The sequence below is a fragment of the Bubalus bubalis genome, chromosome 12 (genome assembly GCF_019923935.1).
Source record: "Bubalus bubalis isolate 160015118507 breed Murrah chromosome 12, NDDB_SH_1, whole genome shotgun sequence".
In the NCBI taxonomy this organism is placed as follows: domain Eukaryota; kingdom Metazoa; phylum Chordata; class Mammalia; order Artiodactyla; family Bovidae; genus Bubalus; species Bubalus bubalis.
Genome location: NC_059168.1, coordinates 103,264,787 through 103,283,227, shown reverse-complemented (window position 1 = coordinate 103,283,227; position 18,441 = coordinate 103,264,787). Strand labels below are relative to the sequence as shown.

The following is an 18,441-nucleotide window of genomic DNA, read 5'->3' as shown; positions in this document are numbered from 1 at the left end:
TAGAAGCAGAGTGGACAGCGTGGGGGGTGGGGGCCGCGTGAGGCTGAGTGTAGTGGAGGGGGCCGTGAAGTCAGGGGCAGGCAGCCAGGAAACGAAACCCCCGGGCTCAGCCTCCCAGCAGACACGGCCCGGCTGGTACCAGCTCCCAGCACGCCTCCCTCTGTCCCATCGCAATGACCACAGAAGGTCCCAACCACTAGGCCCCACTCAGCGGACGGCAGCAGAGGGGCCAGTGAGGGCAGGGACTGGCGCCTCCCACCCAGGAGGGCTCCCGCGCGGCAGCAGAGGGACAGGGCTGTGTGACAGGCTGTGGCGAGGCGAGGGGACGTGACGGCTGACGCTGAAGCTGCAACATTTATTTGACGGCCTGAGATCACGCCTGCACCCAGCAGGGGCTGCCCCTGGGCTTTCGAAACACATGGCCTGGAGTCGACTCTCGGCTACAAAGCTGTGCACCCCGCTGACGGCCAGGAAGGAAGCCTCCCTCTGAACCACAGCAGCGTCCGGAGGGCGGGGCAGCCAGTGCAGCGCCCAGGTCCCGCAGTGCCGTCACCAAGGCCGCCTGGCCCTGCAGGGCTCCACACACAGCCTCAGTCCTCCTGCCGCCCAGCACGTCCCCCAGTCAAGTCTCAGAAGGCCCAGCCGCCCTGTCTGCACACCTCGGAGATCAGGAGAGGGAGAAGCTTCCCCGCATCAGTCAAGTGGGATGAAGGGTCACCCTGGGACCCCAGATGCTGGTGTGGATGGCCACAGCCTCCAGAAGCGGGCAGGCTGGCGGGCCCCGCTGGCCTCCAAGGAGAGGTCAGGCCTCACCCACTTCAACACCACTCGTTTCAGGGACCGCGTGGTGCCCCCACCCGCCCAGATTCCTGGGCGAGCAGGAAGGTGAGCCTGGCCTGACCCCCACCGGTGGCTCCCTCTCCCTGCGAGTCCCTGGTTTCCGGCCACAGGGCTGGAGAGCAACCTTTATTCTGCTGGTTGCCTGTCTTCTGAAGGAAGCGTGCTCTGCTGAGCGGTCCACTCACGTTCAGGAAGTCCCAGGCCATAAGCGTCTGCCCTGCCGTCACCCCCGAGATGCACAGGGCGCGCCGCTGTGGCGCCTCTACCGGAAGAGCCGGCACGCCCGGGGCAGGCGCCCGTCCCTGCTGGCCAGCGCTGTCTGCACGTGCTCATACGTGGGCAGCTCACTCAGGTCCCCCAGCGCAGCCACGGCGGGCTTCCCACGGAGCATCTTGGAGGCGACCCTCTTGATGTCCTCCGGCTTCACGTCCCCTGGCACAGGAGCAGAGTGTCAGGGCCACCCAGCCAGGGCCACACTGCCGCAGCCCAGCCCTCTCCACGCTGTGGCGGCAGCCCTGAACAGACGGGTGGGTCCCCCTGCCAGCGCCCCCCACCTGCCGGGAGCGGTGCTAGGGACTGCAGAGTGTCCGAGTGCAGCCAAGAGTGGGCCGCAGTGGGTCAGGGCGAGGTCTTAGTGGGCGGGCAAGTGTTAGTTTCAGACACACGAGGACGTGCTCATTCCCAGAAAGTTAGTAATAACCAAGGGAAAAAGCAGACCTCATTTGATTCACCTAAGACAACAACTCCACAGGAGAGGAAAAACTACCTCCTCAGGGCCACATGGACAGTGGATGGGGTTGGAACCAGGGGGCTGAGGGGCCGTACACGCAGCCCAGCCTCAGAGGCGGGACTGACACCCCAGGAACTAATTTCCTACAGATGAGGCCTTGGGGAGGTCGGAACTGTGGTTCTCAAGCGCCAAGCGGCTTCTCCGAGGGAAGACAAGAGTTCACACACGGGTGGGGTGAGCGCAGTTCCCAGAGGGTCTCCACACCCAGGAGACACTTCACCCGAGTGAGGCACCTCCACAAAGCGGCAGGTGAACCCTTCTGGGGTTGCAGACCTGAGCAATCTGCAGAGGCTGAGCGTTACAGGCAGATGAAGCTTAGGGCACGCCTGGACGTTCAAGCAGGGAGACCACCGCCTGGCACAGAGCCATCGTGGGGGCTGCTGCCCCTCCACGTGCAGCGGGCTCTGGCCACGCACTCCACCCAGGTCCCCGCTGAATCTGTGCTAAACCTGGAGGGGCTGTGAGGCCCATGTGTGAGGCGCTGAATCTGTGCTAAACCTGGAGGGGCTGTGAGGCCCGTGTGTGAGGCGCTGAATCTGTGCTAAACCTAGAGAGGCTGTGAGGCCCGTGTGTGAGGGGGCAAAAAGCTGGGGCGGGACGAGTAAGGCACTGAGCTGGCGCTGGCAGGGCTGGGAAGCACGCCGGGTGAAGGGCAAGGCAGGGCCCGAGCCCGCGGGGCCCCCACCCAGGAACCCTACTCACGGATGAGCGCACACAGCTCATGGGGCAGCTTTCTGGAACGTGTGGCCAGCACCTGCCTCCCCACGTCCTCGAAGATGACAGGCCGGGCCTCTAGGTTCATCATGAGCATGGACGTGAGCTGCGTCTTGGCCCGCTCCAGCTCCACCTGCAGGGGCACGCGGCTCAGTCCTCACGCCCCACCACCCGCACGCCCCACCACCCGGCCACTGGCATGTGGCCCAGGCGGCAGAGGCTGACAGATGTGTCCTGAGGAAGGGTCTTCACTTACCCTGGGCTGAATAAGGGAGGAAACCCCCCCGGGCTCAGGCTTTCGCCCAAGTCACCAGCCAAGTCCTGCGTGCTTCATCCTCGGGGCTTTCTGGGTTGGGGGGAATGCACTAACAAGGCCTTGGCCACATTCCAAACAGGCCTAAGTCCTGCCTCCCTGGACCGCTTGTGTCTAAACAGTCTGCCATGTGACACAAGCAGGAAAAACCACACCCCCCCGAACTGCAGGACCCCAAAGGGGACCGCACGTGGCAACCACAAGGAAAACAAATTGGATGTTGGCTCCAGGGCCTCCCCCAAGCCCAGGAGCAAGGCCCAGGCAGCGGTGCTCACGCTACCAGCTCTGCACCTGGGGCCTCCGCGACCAAGTCGGAAGCTTAGACAAAGAGCCCAGCGGTCACATCCCTGAGGCCCAACCGGGAGCTCAAGGGGCGAGGTGGGGCTGAGGAGAGGCGCGGGCCGCCTGCTAGGGGCGCGCAGGCCTGGGGAAGCATCAGCACTGACTCCACACCACTGAAGCACGCCAAGTCCCGACCTCACGCAGGCCTCACTCACTTCTGCAACTTCAGGCAAATACTTTTTGTCTCAAATTGGCGTCGCCTGAGAGAAAAACACTGCACTGTTTTTCTGGTAGGATGCTAACGAAGTCAAGTGTAAACTTCCACACGTGTTTTTATTGTTAAAACCATGCTTCTTATCAGGAAATATGTGGTAACTGCATATCCTGCAGACGGGACATGCAGAAAGCAGCTCTAGAGGCGGAGCACTAACCCAGAGGAGACGGCTCATGCGCCGGGCTCTCTGCTGCTGGGTGCCTGTGGATGTGTATGAGCACAGTCCACATGGACCGTGTATATAGAACCTGCTCGTTTGTGCCAGCTCTGGTCCAGGAAAAAACAAGACTTCTAAACGTGTATGGCATAAAAAACAAACAAGGAAACAGGACTTAAAAACAAACAAGAGGCAGAAAAGGTGAGACAAACACCGCGGGTGGCCAGCTCATTCTGTGGGGTGCTTCTCCGGTTCCTCCGCAGGCGGCTGAGACGCCGTGGGGTGGGCCCAGGAGGCCGGGCTGGGGGCTCCTCAGCAGGGACACCAGCAAGGACGGGCCCCCGCCTGCGGGCTGTGCTGCCCCGGCTGAGATGCTGCTGGGGTGGGCACGCAACACGGGCCGCTGCTGGCCGCCCCATGCCGCAGTCTCCACCAGCCAGCATCACGGATGTACGGATGTACTCACCACGTCCACAGTCCCAGCCATTAAGACAAACTCCCTTGTGACGATCTCCACCATCTCTCGAACCTGCAAGAGAGCGGGAAGCACGAGCGTGCCAGCTGAGCCCCCGGCCCCCGCCCCGGGGGAAAGCAGCCCAGCCTCACCTGTCTGGGGTCGGCGCTGGCGTGAATGCACAGCAGGCCCGTGTCCTCGTAGCTGTGGTGGTAGGAGGTCGCGTTGTACATCCAGTGGTGCCTGCGAGGGACACAGGAAAGGCATCACAGCCCCAGAGTGGGTTCGGCTGGGCCAGGGCCCCAATACAACTGGACGTGGCACGCCCGACCCACCTGTTGAGCACGTTGAGGTAGAGCCTGGTGAACATGCCCTTGCCAGGCCCACCGGCCGAGAAGGAGCCGCCCCCGCCCATCATCATGTTCAGCACCGCAAAAGGGATGAAGTCCCCATCCTGTGGGGACACCGGGGGGGGGGGGGGGGGGGGGGGGGGGGGGGGGGGGGCGGTCAGTGGGGGGAGGTGAAGGCCCCTCCTGTGAGGACACGGGGAGGGGGATCAGTGGGGGGAATGAAGTCCCCCTCCTGCGGGGACATGGCGGGGGTCAGTGGGGGGAGGTGAAGGCCCCTCCTGTGGGGACATGGTGGGTGGGGTGGGAATGAAGTCCCCTTCCTGTGGGGACACAGGGGAGGCTCATTGGGGAGGTGAAGGCCCCTCCTGTGAGGACATGGGGGGTAGGAGGAATGAAGTCCCCCTCCTGCGGGGACACGGGGGGGGTGGGGGGGTGGGCGGAGGTGAAGGCCCCTCCTGCGGGGACATGGGGGGTGGGGTGGGAATGAAGTCTCCCTCCTGCAGGGACACAGGGGAGGCTCATTGGGGAGGTGAAGGCTCCTCCTGTGAGGACATGGGGGGTGGGAGGAATGAAGTCCCCCTCCTGCGGGGACATTGGGGGGTGAGTGGGGAGAGGTGAAGGCCCCTTCTGCTGGGACATGGGGTGGGAGTGAAGTCCCCCTCCTGCGGGAACAAGGCGGGTGGGGCTCATGGGGGGGGGTGACATGCCCTTCCGGTGGGAGGCTGGGGCAGCGCTCAGCAGGGCAGTGGGACGCACCAGGAAGGAGCAGCTCTCCAGGCCGATCATGATGTGTGTGAGCTCAGGGAATGGGGTGGGGCCCAGGCTGACATTGGACATGTCTCTCTCCAGCTGCAACAAAGCAGAATGGGTGAGTGCTCTCAGATACGGGCCACCGGGCCTCGGTGCTCCTCAGGCCAAGGGATCTGTGACCAGGCCTACAGAAGTTGTGCAGTAACATCAGGAGGCCCTGGAGAGGCGAGAGCCCCTCGAGCCTCTGGCTCTGGCCCAACTCAGCTCTAAGGAGGATCTGGGTTAAGGTGAAGCTGCAACAACATCATCAACTCAAACACCCACAGGATGAGCGTAAGAGAGCACCTAAAGAGAAGCCCAAGAAAGCACGCGCAGCCCGAGGTCACGGCGTTACCTTGACGATGCCCCCAGTGTACTGAGCCACCGATCTGTCCACGTGCACGGCCGCCCCAGTGCCCCAGGGGGGGCAGGTCCCCAGGAGGTGCTTCCGGGCGCACTCAACCAGCCGCGCGTGCTCCACCCCTACCCCGGCCAGCACCATGCGGTCAGGGGTGTAGTAGTTCCTCAGGTAAGCATGCAGCACTTCCCGGTCCATCTTCCCGATGTTCTCCGCGGGGCAGAAACGGCGGAGGCCCACCGTGTTTTCCCTGTACGCCGCCTTGGCACCGGAAGCGAGAGGAACACAGGTGACAGAGAGAAGGCGGCCAGGCCCCCGCGCGAGCTGGCCCGTGGCGATCCCCACCAGACGGGAAGCCCACCAGCTGCTTGGTTCAGCTACCGCTTGGCGGAGCAGCTTTGTGTGTTTACAAAAACAATAAAACCCGCCGCTCCAGAATGAGAACTCGTAAGAAACGTAAAGGGCACGTCCCAGAGCTCCCGCTGCTCTGAGGACTGGGAAGTTTACAACGGGCACTGCTGACACCCTGAGAAACCCCAGGCGGCCCCAGAGGCGGCCCCGGGGCGCCGCGCCCACCTCACCTCGTGAACCATCTCGGTGAGGAGCGGCTCCGGGTCGGGCCGCATGTTGAGGTCCTCCAGCTCAAACTGCACAGCCATGCGCGCCATCTCAATTTCCTCGTCTGCAAAGAACCAAATCGCGAGGCTCAGGAGGAGCCACCTGGAGCCCGGATCCCTGAACAGGCCATGTCGCTGACCCGTGGGCGCTGGCAGTCTCCTCTGCCTTCCCCGGGACAGTCCTGGGGGACGTATGTGCGAGTCGGGGGGACGGGGCACACCCTGCAGGCAGACTGGAGAACTGGGCGTGCTCCGGCTCCGGCACAAGGCAGCCACGCGGACCTGCTCTGAGGCGCAGCCTCCTGTGAGAGGCACGCCGGTCCCCAACCGTCCACCCAGACACACGCACAGCCCAACATCGGGGGCGTTTCCTCAGGTCACTGGGACGAACGCCAGAGGACCGTGAACGTGGTCCTGTAGCCTGGGACCCCCGCTCCCCCACCGCCCCAAGGCCAGGCTGCTGCGAAACACCGCAGCCAGCCCAGTTTGGCCCTGCTCCTGGGGGGGGAGCTCAAATCCTGCCGTTTGTAAGGCTGGGGGAGGCGGGGGGAGACACGGACATGGAGACTCCTGGTAGCACACCCGTCAGTATATAAACACCACCCGAGAGGCCTTTCTGAAATGAAAGGACCTTTCCACTGCAGATGCGGCAGAGCAGAGCGAGGCGTGTCACGCACCCAGCACCAAGCACATTTCCTGTGAGCGTGCCTTCCAGTGTCCCTGTGCTAACCGTCCCTGGCCGGGCAGCCCCGGGCACCCCACCCCCAGGGCCCCTCAAGCAGCCGGAGCGCACCTGTCAGCCTGGGGTGCAGGACCACGTCTGCCAGCAAGCCTACCACGGTGTCCAGGCCCTTAGAATCCGCAGACACAGCATACATGGTGGTGTCTCTGAAAAAGCCAACAAAACCAATCCTGGGGGCACTGAGGGCATGACAGGCATACGCGGGTGGGGTGGGGGTAACGCCACGCTGCATCCAGGCTCAGCCCACACCTGGTGCTGCTCCCCTTTCCTGTCGCACAGTATGAACCCTCAGCAGGCAGGATCCACACCTGCACAGGCTAAGCGCTGGAGTGGAAGACACTGTCCAGCAAACGAGCGGGGCTCTGAGCGGTCCTCACCAGCACAGGCCCCTCCACAGCTGTTCCCGCCCCCCGTGCTGCATGTCCGGTGCGTGGCCGGTCCGTGGGGTGCACACCTGGCCTCAGACAGCAGCGCTGCAATGGGACAGGCGCACCAAGTCACCTCGGAAGGGGAAGCACGGGCGTCCCCTTTAAGAGCTCATGGCTCTGAAAACCAGAGCCATGAGTGCGGGCAGATGGGAGGTCAGGCAGGAGGCCAGAGAGCACAGTGGCCACAGGAGAGGAGCCAGCCGTGGGGCAGACGGCCCCCAGGGCCTCTGCACGAAGGGGCCATCCTGAGCGGGGGCAGGGAGAGAGAACCAGATGGGGAGCTGAGAGTGGGTGGGCTGCGTGGGAGCAGGACTCAGGCCCGCCTGACCAGAAGGGGACCTGGGGACACGGAGGAAGAGGCTCTAAACGACATCGCAGGCAGAGAGTCTGACTTCACTCACAGGCAGCTGGGAACCACCAGCTTCTCAGCAGACGTCTTTCTGAAGCCATGAACACAGAGACCACGCTAACTCTAATCCCTGTCATTTCACTATGCAGCATTCAGATGGAGATAACCAACCACCTAAACAGGTAGGACCCGGGACTTCCCTGGCAGCCCCTGCGTTAGGATCCTGCACCTCCATTGCAGGGGACACAGGTTCGATCCCTGGTCAGGGAACTAATAATAAGATTCCACACGACACATAACACACCCTGCCCCCAAAGTGTGATTTTTGCTCATCTCATGTTGCCCTGAACAAAGCTTCCTGAACACGCCCTACCCTAGATAAACGCCACCTGTCCCTGTCCACCACACCCCTGGCTGTCTATGACGCCCCCTCCCAAACAGACCCCTGCCTCTTCAGGCTGAGCCTCTGCAACTGCTACTCTCCATCCAGGTCTGAGCCGCTGTCTCCCATCGTTCCACCTGGCAAGCTCCCTCAAGAACCAGGCCAACGTCAAGTCACTTTCCTGACTCCAGAACGAGTTAGAGGCCCATCCTCCACACTCCCACCACACCTTGGGTCCCTGGTTCTTACGTCCATCACCTGTGGGGCCGCCCTCTGCCTGATCTGTGAGCACCGTAGAGACCCCCTGTGCCCAGCCGGCGGCCTATCTCCAATGACCAGGAAAACGGCCTTCTGGAGGCCCTGTGGCCCTCCAAGTTTGTCCACTCGTCCAATTCACCACCAGCTCTCTGCCTGGACCAGGGCTCGCTTCTCACCATTCAGCCCCACAGCCTCTTCGAGGGAGGGATTCAGGGGACTGTGAGCAAGGATGAGAGCAGCAGCTCCATGTGATGCAAGAGGGATCCGTGTGTGAAGCCGGCATACCTCGAGGTCTGGCAATCGCAGATACCCCCGTGCTTCTCCAAGGTAAGCAGAATTTCATCTTTGCTGTCAAATCTCTCAGTAGACTACGAAAAATAAGAGAATCTAAATAAGCAGTTCAAAACCTCCAAAATACAATTTTTAAGAAAATACTTTGCTCTTCCTTTCAAAACACATTAAATCAACTTTTTTTTTAACTCTAATATCTTTTAATTAACATCAACTCAGCAACTTAATTACTTATGGAAATTGCCATTCTTAAAGAGGAAACTGGATAGGTTCTTCCCAAGCATAGACTCAAAATGACCAACTGGACACTGACCGAAAATGCCAATTTTTCCAAAAAGTGAGCAATTCCGCTAAGATATTTCGCTTCATATCTTGATCCAGAGTTAATAAGAACTGGTGATAAAAAGAAAATTGACAGATTAAACCAAATGTTCGACAGGAAACGCTTAAAACAAACCTTTTAAAAGTGTGAATACAACTAAACAACCAAATTTAAACGCGTTCGAGTGACGCGCGTGCACCGTCGCAGTTCCGAGCACTTCAGGGGTGTACACATGTCAGTACTTACAAGATTGCTCACTTTACGCTCGCCGTAGAAAATTTTTAGAGCAACAGAAAGGTAGAAAGAGGGAAAACAAACCCACCACCGAGACAGCTACCATTCATTCTGCAGCTGCTAAACCTTCAGATTCTGTAATACGCTTTTTCACTCGACACAGTTTATTAACTACGCCCTAATTACAACTCACAGTCGATTGAGGTGTGCACATTTTGCAACAAACAGGACCACCCACAGCACTACCAACAGTACTTACTCCCTACTGTACAGAACTGTCCAAACTTATTCTGGGATGCCACACGGAGTCCATTGTCCAGCGTGGTAACTTTGGTTTCAAACTTTTCTTGTCCGTCAACTGTAGCAAAAACAGGCTTGGGTACTCCGGGCAAGGGCGAAGAGAGGGGGATGCTGGGGTAGGCACCGGCACTGCTGAACCGTCTGTATGCGGGGTCTCCAAACCTGCAGCGGAGAAGGCGGTGAGGCATGAGAAAAATGAGACGCTGCGGCCTTCCCTGGCAGCCCAATGGTCAGGACTCGGCACTTTCACAGCCGGGGCCCAGACTCAGTCTCTGGTTGGGGAACTGACATCCTGCAAGACGCCTGGAATGACCGGAAAGAAAAGAGTGAGAGAACAGTGTAAACCGTGGTGGCCACCAAGGTGCAGTTGTGTTTTGCACACATCAAAAAGCCTGCATCTCCCTGTGTAGAGGATTTCTACACCACCCCAGAGACAGGGCAGAGGTGCGACCAAGAGCGTCACCGAGGGAGCAAATTCAGGCTGAGCCCAAGCCCTTGAGGCAAGCTTGTGCTGTGTCTATACAACAGTAGGAACAGCCCCTTAACGGGTGGGGGCTGTGTGGGTCAAGTCAGTTTCTGCTCACAGAGCACCTGACCAAGCTCTGCCCTTCAAAAGCCCCCCCTGGAGTCTAAATGGAAGCCACACCTCTTCACCAGGTCCCAAAGGCTTTGTATGCTCTGACCCCCGACTCACTCTCCAAACTCATCTCCTAACCCATGGAGTCCCGCCGCACCAGGTGCGCCCACTGGCCCGCTGTTCACGCTCTCAACACACGGGCTCATCACGCCCGCAGCTGGGCCTGCCCTGCCTTCTTCACCAGCACTGCTCACAGGCCTGACCCTTCTCTCATTTCCCACCTCTCTTGGCTTAACACCTCCTTGGAGGCTGCTCTTCATTCTTCCTGAAGTTGTCTCCTGTTTCCTACCGCAGAACTGAGGCTTCAAAGCTGATACTCTGGGTGCGCGATTGTCTGAACACACTGCCTGGTTTCTGTCATCATAGCACCCGGCTCCCACGCAAATGCCGTACACAGCGAGAAGGCAAAACCCCACCTGTCGCCTGAACGAAAGTGCTAGTGTGGGAAAAGGCTAGAGGTCCAGAGGAGAAGGCGCACAGAGCTGCGGCCAAGGGCACGGCTCTGGCCGCCACGGAACCCCGGCTCCGCGGGCCCCAAGGAGCCGAGGCCCCGCGGGCCCGGCCTCACAAGGGGACACGCGGCCGGAAGGGGCCCGAGACGGAGATGACACGTGACCTCGAACAAGCCCCCGACCGCCCGGGAGAAGCGGGAGGGAGAGGAGAGAAGGATGAAGCTCGGGGCCGGAGCCCGGGGCGCCAGACGAGGAAGCCCCGCCGTCGCCTCGGGGACGGGGCCGGGGGCCCGCACCCCCAGCCCGCTCACCGGTCGCCGCGCCACGGCATGGGGAAGCCGGAGGCGGGGCACCCAGGGGGGCTCGGGCTGCCCCGGCCCCCGGCCGACCCCCGGCCCGCCCTCGGCTCACCTCGGCCGCGAGCGGCCCCACGAGCCCGAGCCCCGCAGCAGCCGCGTCGCCGCCAGCACCATAGCCGCCATCTTGTGTCCCCGCCCACCGCTTCTGTCGTCACTTCTGGTTCCGCCCCCGGCGCCCCGCCCCCCCGGCGCCCGCTCGCGGCGCTCGGCCTCGCGCTTCCGGTGCGCGGAGCGGAAGCAGCGGCCAGAGGCTCGGAGCGGCGGCCGAGCGGCGGGCGACGGAGGCGGGCGACTCGGGCCGCGGCCGGGACGGAGCCGGGGCCATGGAGCCGCCGCTGCCGGGCTGAAGAGGGCCGGCGCCGCGCAGCCCGCGGCGATGGCGGGCTACGCGCGCCGCCAGGGCGTCACCCCGCTGTCCCGGGCCCGGAGCCTCGTCATTCCGGACGGTGAGCGGGCGGGGGACGGGCGGGCGGCCGCGGCCCTGCGGCCGCGCTGAGGTCCAGGTGAGGCGGGCGCGCGGGTGAAGTCGCTCTTGTTGTTATTACAGCTCCCGCGTTCTATGAGCGCCGGTCTTGTCTCCCCCAGCTAGACTGTGAGCGCCCCCCAGCCAGGGACCTGGAGTCCCACTTCTTCGGCATTCGGCCGACGTTTATGTGCTATGTACCCAGTCCGGTGCTAGCTTCCGTGGGAGACACAGGTGAGAGACGAGCTTCAGGGACCCCGCCCTCCCCAGGGCCGGCGCTGCTTGTGGTACCGCGCGGTAGCGCAGCTCAACCCCGGCCTCGCGATGACCACTAGCCCCACCGTGTGCCGGGCACTGGGAGTCCCGCCGCCTGGAGTTCACAGTCTGATAGTGGAGAACCCCCCGCCCCCGCCCCCGCCCCGCCAGACAGTTCCGGTAGACCGCAGTAAATGTTGGCTTAGAGGTAGGCCCAGGGTGAGCACAGAAAATCCTGTCTTTCTTCGAGGTGGGAAGGATAAGGGAGCCTTCAGCAGACCAGGCTTAAACCATTCATTCCGTGGTCCGCTGCAGCTGGGCGGAGGCCAGCTTTAGTTCCTCCTAATTCTCCCCAGGCGGCTAACACTGCTTGGCCTTCAGGGTATTAGGGGCGTTTAGGTGGTTCTGTCGGGGTCTGAGAGCCATTGACCACCCTTGTGGGTGTTCAGGAGGTCCCACGAGACCTGCCCCACTGGGCGTCAAACCTATTGGGAGGTTTTTCAGAATCACAGATGCCAAGGCCCATGGCAGCAGCCCATGTCCAGAGGCAGGAGCCCATGGGCGTGAGCTTTAAACGTCCTCCAGGCTGTGAGAAACCGCAGCACTAGAGACCCCGTGTCAGAGGAAGCTGGGGTCACAGAGCACTCGTGTGGTCACAGTGGGGTGATGGTGTGTCTCTGCAGATTTTGGCTATGGAAAGGGGAAGTGTGCCAAGCAAGGTCCACCAGGAGCTCAGAACACACACTTTGGAGGTAGAGTAGTTCGGTAATCCTTTGTTTTTCTCTCCATCCGTGTCTCCACGTGCCAGGCACGTGCCCGGGGTGGGGCTGTAGGTCGCACAGCGTGTAACTGGTGTACCTGGAGCCCGTGGGAGTGCAGCCCCACAGATCTGATCTTCACCGTCGGGTGGAGGGAAGGAGGGCGCAGGGCAGGAGGGAAGTCACGCCTGAGGGGTCTGAAGAGACGGGGGTGGAGCTGAAGTCACAGGAGCCAACTTCACACAGGACTGGCAACTGGGCTGGGGGTCGTCGGTGGGCTGAAAGGGCTGCGGTGTGGCTGCCTGGGTCCCCAGGGAGTGGAGAGAGAAGGGAAAGCTGAGGTGAGGCGGGAAGAGGCTGGCGGCTCCCCTGCAGGCTGCTCCTGGAGTCTCTGGCTGGGAGGGGGCCACAGGCGCCTTCGCGCTCCCCACATGGAGCCCGATGGCAACAAGGTGCAGGGGGCGCGGGGCTGGGGACGGGAAGGAGGCTCTCAGACGCCCGAGTCGGTCCGTCCTGTCAGGCAGCTGGTCGTCTCCCAGCATCCCGGGGTTTGAGGCAGGACATGAGCATTCCCGATGTAGGTGGGTTCGCGTTCAGGCAAGAGCAGTGAATAGGAGCTCCTTCTGAGGGCCTTCCAGAGGCTTTTCGCCTGTGTGACACCTAGTGTCTTTCAGATGATAAACTCGGAGATCTGGAAGCGGCAAACCCGTTCTCCTTTAAAGAGTTTTTAAAGACCAAGAACCTGAGCCTGTCAAAAGAGGACACCGACAGCAGGGTTTACTCACAGGTACGCCTGAGGCCGCATTCGCAGCGACCCTGGAAGCCCTCCAGACGGCTCTCCCGACGCGGGACGAAGCGGGGCTGCGCGGAGTTCAGGCCCACAGGGCTCCTCTCTCTCTGTGCCAGCAGCAGACGTCTGGGAGGGATGGCCTGCAGCGGCCCCAGTCTAAGCATCGCTTCCCCGCCTTCTCTAGGAAGCCACGAGGCACTCGCTGGGACTTGACCGCACCTCCCCAACTTCCCAGACTGTGGGCTATGGCCTGGAGTATCAGCAGCCATTTTTTGAAGACCCGACGGGGGCTGGCAACCTCCTGGACGAGGACGAGGACGAGGAGGACGGGTGGAACGGGGCCTACCTGCCGTCTGCCGTGGAGCAGACGCACTCCTCCAGGGTGGCCGCCAGCACGTCGCCCTGCAGCACGTACGTCTCCTTTTTCTCCAACCCGTCGGAGCTGGTGGGGCCCGCGTCTCTGCCCCCATGGACGCTGAGCGACTCCGACTCTCGCATCTCCCCGACGGGGAGCCCCAGCACTGACTTCACAGCCCACGGAGAGAGTCTGGGGGACAGGCACCTTCGGACGCTGCAGATAAGTTACGAAGCAGTAAGTGAGGGGGGGGTTGCGTCGGCGCCCCTCCCTGGTCACTGCTCGTGCCTGAGCAGCATTCTTGGAGGATGCCCGAGCCCCCAGTGGCCTCCACGTGCTGGGGTTTGGGCTCCAAGCACGAAAGGCTGTGGTGGCGCAGCTGCGGCAGCGTCCCCGTGCTGACTGTGTCGGCGCCCGGAAAGACCCAAGGAGAACTGGCAGAGGACTGCCGGGGGGCCAGTCTCCGGCGTGAACGGGGGCAGGGGGAGAGTCTCAGAGCGCTGCCCCTCAGAAAATGGTCCACTCCAGGCAGCGGTTGAGGACAGCTTGCCTGGTGAAAAGATTACAGTCGCTTAGAGCTATTCTGAGTAAAAGTGGAGTCTGTGACAGGTTCTAAAAAGCAGACACTTCTGTTCTCTCTTTCTCTACGTGGACTATAGAGTGATCCTCTGGAATGCTTTTGTTTATTAAGACGTTCCAGAGCCAAATTGTGAAAACGAAGACTTCTTGAGTGAGACACTGAGTTTCTAATAAGGATTTTCTTTTTCTGCAGCTGAAAGATGAGAATTCTAAGCTAAGAAGAAAGCTGACTGAGATTCAGAGCTTCTCTGAAACTCAAACAGAAATGTATGTAAGCTTTTAGATAGGCTTGCCATTCACCCACATCCTGACCCTCAGAAACCGCTGTGAAAGCGGTGATGAAGTATGGGAGTTGGACTGAGCCCGGGTTTTATTGCACTAAATCCTCGGTGTCAGATACGTTTCTCATGTTCTGTGTTAAAGTTTATTTGAAAACTTGAGAGCAAAACCAGCCACTCTTGATGGTGGCGCAGGGGGCTGTCAGACAGCCTCCCCCACCGCCCCGGGCGCCCCGACCGTGAGCTGACCTGTGTCTAGCTCCAAGGCTGTGCTCCTCCAGCTGCATTCTTTAACCCTGGGTTCCTGTGGTTTTTATCTGATCAATCCAGTTAAAACTTCTGATAGTCTATCACGCTCAGAATTAGTCACAGGAGTTATTGATAACCCAGGCCTTTTCCTTAACAAGGGTGAGGACGCTTGAGCGGAAGTTAGAAGCGAAAATGATCAAGGAGGAGCGTGACTATCACGACCTGGAGTCGGTGGTGCAGCAGGTGGAGCAGAATCTGGAGCTCATGACCGTGAGCAGCCAGGGCCCTTGTTCGTGGGGAGAGGTGGGCGGGCCCGCCTGGCCAGACGTCGTGAAGCGTCAGGTGCCACTACCTGGGGGGCCCAGGCCGGGGCCATGAGCAGGGGTCCCTCCTATGGGCTGCCCAGCCGTTGGGCGGGCCCGCCAGGTGACGCGGAGGGACAGGAACAAGGGGACGTGCTGTGTCCAAGCTGCCGTGTCAGTGATGGCTTTTTTTTTTTTTGGTCGGGGAATCACAGAAACGTGCAGTGAAGGCAGAAAATCACGTCCTGAAACTGAGACAGGAGGTCAGCTTGCTCCAGGTAACTAGCAAGAGGGCCTCACCGGTTCGCGTGTGAGTGAAAGAACCTTTCCTCCTCCATCCTCTCCTCCAGTTCCCTCCCAACAAAACAAAGCACCCAAATCAGGACAGTATGAGCTGCCTTCTCAGGACCTCCTGGTCGAGCCCCACACGGGGCTGGGGGTGGGTCCGAGCACCCCAGATGGCGGGCAAGGTACCAGCACGGCAAGAGGTCATGTCCTTCAGGAGCCCCCCAGTCAGGGCAGGGCGCCTTGTCGTGGGGGACAGACGGGATGCCCTCTGGTCGCACTACCACGGGCACGGTGCTTGGTTTCGGTCGGATGGCCTCTTGGCCGCTTCCTGCCCAGCCGGGAGAGTCGTAACGTCTCCCCTCCCACAGGCCCAGGTCTCTGATTTCAAGCGTGAGAACGAAGCCCTGCGGTCAGGCCAGGGCGCCAGCCTCACGGTGGTGAAGCAGAACACGGATGTGGCCCTGCAGAACCTCCGTGTGGTCATGAACAATGCGCATGCCTCCATCAAGTGAGTGCGGGGCCCTGGCTGCTGTTGAAGCTGCAGGCTGGGGGGTGGGGCTCGTGACCCTGTTCACCCCAGGGTCATGGGAGGCAGCCTGGGCCAGCAGCCCCTCCCGGTCCACATGGGGATAACTGATAACCATTCTCACCTGGGAGGCTTGAGGGTTAGCATCAGGCAGGTCTTAATCGCCTGCAAGACGTCGACCAAGATTTTGGGTGAAACAGGATGGCAGTACTGTCTCGTGAAAACACACGAACTTGAACAGGGCTCCTGGGAGGCGTCCTGGGCCGGCGTCCTCTGTCTCCCTTGAGCACGGCGGGCAGTGGTGTCCAGCCACAGCCACCGACAGTGAGGCCCGTCACTTCTAAGCGGAACACGTAGTGTGTCTGGAGAGTAAATCTGATGTTGAACGAACTGTGGCTTTTGCTCGAGACCTTCTTTGCTTTAACGCTCTGGGGTTTTTGTTGTGTGTGTGTGTGTTTGGGGGTTTATGGGGAGTAATTTTTGTGGGGCGGGGGTGGGGTCAGGATGCACCACGCAGCTTTTGGGTTCTTAATTCTCCAGCCAGAGCTCAAACCTGCGCTCCCTGCAGTGAAAGCGTGAAACCCTAACCCCTGGGCCACCAGGGGAGTCCCCGTGCTCTGTTACTGCCCCGGAGCGATTGTATTAATAGAAGCCATCCGTCACCTCTGGGCTTTCGTTTCAGGCAGCTGGTTTCTGGAGCTGAAACGTTGAATCTCGTTGCTGAAATCCTTAAATCTATAGACAGAATTTCTGAGATTAAAGACCAAGGGGAGGAGTCGTGAGAGCCACAGAGGTGCTTCCAGCTCCCAGCTCTGTTTACATCCTGAAACCACTTCCCGACGGATTCCAAGCTGCCACGACGTCTCTGAGTGTGCAGACTTCACCCACAGTAAAGCTTTATCCCGAGACACTAACTTCGTGACGTGCGGCAGTGTTATTAGCCACACACATGGGGCCGCACCTGCGCTTCTGCGTAGCCTTTCTAGCTGAGCTCCACACCGCCTCGTAGACGCTGATCATCTATTCGAAGGCAATTCTATAAAAGCCAGTGATTTTTTTTTTAAGTTAGTAAACGAAAGCAGCGGTTCTGTAGTGTTTCCATCGTCATTGCAGCGCTCTAGCTGTAAGATGAGTTCCGTTGGCCGTCTTTGCTTTTGTCAGTAGAGACACTACGGGAGCGAGCCGAAAAGTACACACTCTCCTTGGACAGGGACGTGTACCTTACTGCCCTTGCTCAGCATGCCCTGGCTTGCGGCCTGCTCCCTCGGCTTCTGGCAGGGGAGGGCTCTTGCGGTTGGTGGTCTGAGCACAGGCGCCCTGTGCGGTGGCCGCTGTTGTCCCCCTAGGGACCAAGGTCAGCACAGGCATTCCACAGCCGGACACGGTCTAAGAGCATCTCTTCACGGGCCTTCAGACCTGGGAGCTCTGTGGCTGGAGGGTTTGATAGGCGTTTCCAGTGGCATCTTGCGCAGCGACTTGCAGGATTCAGGGACGTGAAGCGTGGGCAGAGTCCCCAGGTCAGCTTGAGGGCCCCCAGGGTGCCTTCCAGCCCCTCCTAGCGGAGGAGCCGTAACACACACTAGATGCCTTTTGCGCTCTTTTCCTGTGAGTGTTATTTTTTTAAATAAACGTCCTTTTCTCCTCCTGTTCAAATCAACAGTTTTCTTATTTAATAAACTCTAAAAGTCATATGCAGTGTCCCTTTTTTCCCTATTGAGCCTGCTCTTTATGTTTGAGAATCACACTTTTACCCTTGTTCTAACAGGTGGTTTGTGCTGATATTGCAGCGTGTGGGGTTAGGGTTTGCCCACAACTGCCGCGGGGCCTGGCCACAGTGACCAGGCACTGTGGAGAGCTGTAGGCAGAGCGGGCTTCTGTGTCTCGAGTGGGACACATGAGTCCAGCGTTGGAGCGTTTGCCATCACTTCATCGGATTTTCAAGATGTTCACATTGCTAGGCCCTCTGATCTTAGCTCAGAGGTCTACGGGCTTCTGGCCCTAAGATACAGGGCCCCCTCTGGCCCCCTCTGACCTACATCTTACCCCACCCACCACCTACTGCTCCTGCCCGTTGGTGAAAAGTGGGCTCCCAGATCAGTTTTCAGAGCAGACTTGAGACCTGGAAGTCTAGCAGGAGAGTGTTAAGAGTGAGGGTCTCTTCCATGGGTACGTGTGACGGCATGGGTGGCTCTATGCACAGCCCTGCAGAGGGCACCACGTCACCATCTTTGAGTTCCCTTCACCCACCGGCCCACAGGCTGGGCTGGCTGGGCAAGAGGCAGGGTGGCTTGAAGTGTTCCACAGTAAAAGAAAAAGAGAAAACTTCAGATGACAATTCACACTGGCTTGACTTTGTTGACCAGGCGTCTCTGCCTGTGGATCTGAACTCCATGGGGGTCCAGACCTGAGCTATCACATGGGTGCTAGGCGAGCAGGGGATGGACCGGCAGCTCTGCAGCCCCATTGCTGGCTCACCGGAAGGGCGTGGGCGCCCACCCATCCCGGGACTCTGGCCACGGGGAGGCAAATCCCAAAGAAAGGCAAGGCCAAAGAATGCTCAAACAACTGCACAACTGCACTCATCTGTCACAGTAGCAAAGTGGTGCTCAAAATTCTCCAAGCCAGGCTTCAGCAATACATGAACCGTGAACTTCAGAAGTTCAAGCTGGTTTTAGAAAAGGCAGAAGAACCAGAGACCAAATTGCCAACATCCGCTGGATCATGGAAAAAGCAAGAGAGTTCCAGAAAAACATCTATTTTTGCTTTATTGACTATGCCAAAGCCTTTGACTGTGTGGATCACAATAAACTGTGGAAAATTCGGAAAGAGATGGGAATATCAGACCACCTGACCTGCCTCTTGAGAAACCTGTATGCAGGTCAGGAAGCAACAGTTAGAACTGGGCA

The 18,441-nt window shown here is 59.9% G+C and overlaps 2 protein-coding genes across 10 annotated transcripts; one reads left to right on the top strand and one right to left on the bottom strand.

Moving 5' to 3' along the window:
• Positions 1 to 335: 335 nt before the first annotated feature.
• PMPCA (peptidase, mitochondrial processing subunit alpha) lies at positions 336 to 10,899 on the bottom strand. 3 transcript variants are annotated; one of them, XM_006062204.4, is made up of 13 exons: positions 10,745 to 10,899; positions 9,204 to 9,406; positions 8,702 to 8,781; positions 8,383 to 8,465; positions 6,732 to 6,826; positions 5,903 to 6,003; positions 5,319 to 5,582; positions 4,931 to 5,023; positions 4,160 to 4,278; positions 3,977 to 4,067; positions 3,837 to 3,899; positions 2,333 to 2,477; positions 336 to 1,272 (listed from the first exon to the last, which is right to left on the bottom strand). In XM_006062204.4, exons 1-13 carry the CDS (start codon positions 10,813 to 10,815, stop codon positions 1,103 to 1,105), a joined length of 1,578 nt encoding a protein of 525 aa, XP_006062266.1. In that variant the 5' UTR covers positions 10,816 to 10,899; the 3' UTR covers positions 336 to 1,102. The 3 variants fall into 3 exon arrangements, with proteins under 3 accessions (XP_006062266.1, XP_044782579.1, XP_025117809.1); XM_044926644.2 differs by lacking the exon at positions 5,319 to 5,582; XM_025262024.3 differs by lacking the exons at positions 9,204 to 9,406; positions 10,745 to 10,899 and having other exon boundaries at positions 6,732 to 6,824; positions 8,702 to 8,757.
• An 18-nt stretch (positions 10,900 to 10,917) lies between these two features.
• Positions 10,918 to 17,224, top strand: ENTR1 (endosome associated trafficking regulator 1). Of its 7 annotated transcripts, none has more exons than XM_025262025.3 (10): positions 10,918 to 11,138; positions 11,240 to 11,389; positions 12,094 to 12,162; positions 12,843 to 12,955; positions 13,143 to 13,550; positions 14,086 to 14,159; positions 14,578 to 14,761; positions 14,937 to 14,999; positions 15,378 to 15,517; positions 16,218 to 17,224. In XM_025262025.3, the coding sequence occupies exons 1-10, from the start codon at positions 11,069 to 11,071 to the stop codon at positions 16,315 to 16,317; spliced, it is 1,371 nt and encodes a 456-aa protein (XP_025117810.2). In that variant the 5' UTR covers positions 10,918 to 11,068; the 3' UTR covers positions 16,318 to 17,224. The 7 variants fall into 7 exon arrangements, with proteins under 7 accessions (XP_025117810.2, XP_025117812.2, XP_025117813.1 ...); XM_025262028.3 differs by having other exon boundaries at positions 10,920 to 11,138; positions 14,578 to 14,689; XM_025262027.3 differs by lacking the exon at positions 12,094 to 12,162.
• Positions 17,225 to 18,441: the final 1,217 nt, after the last annotated feature.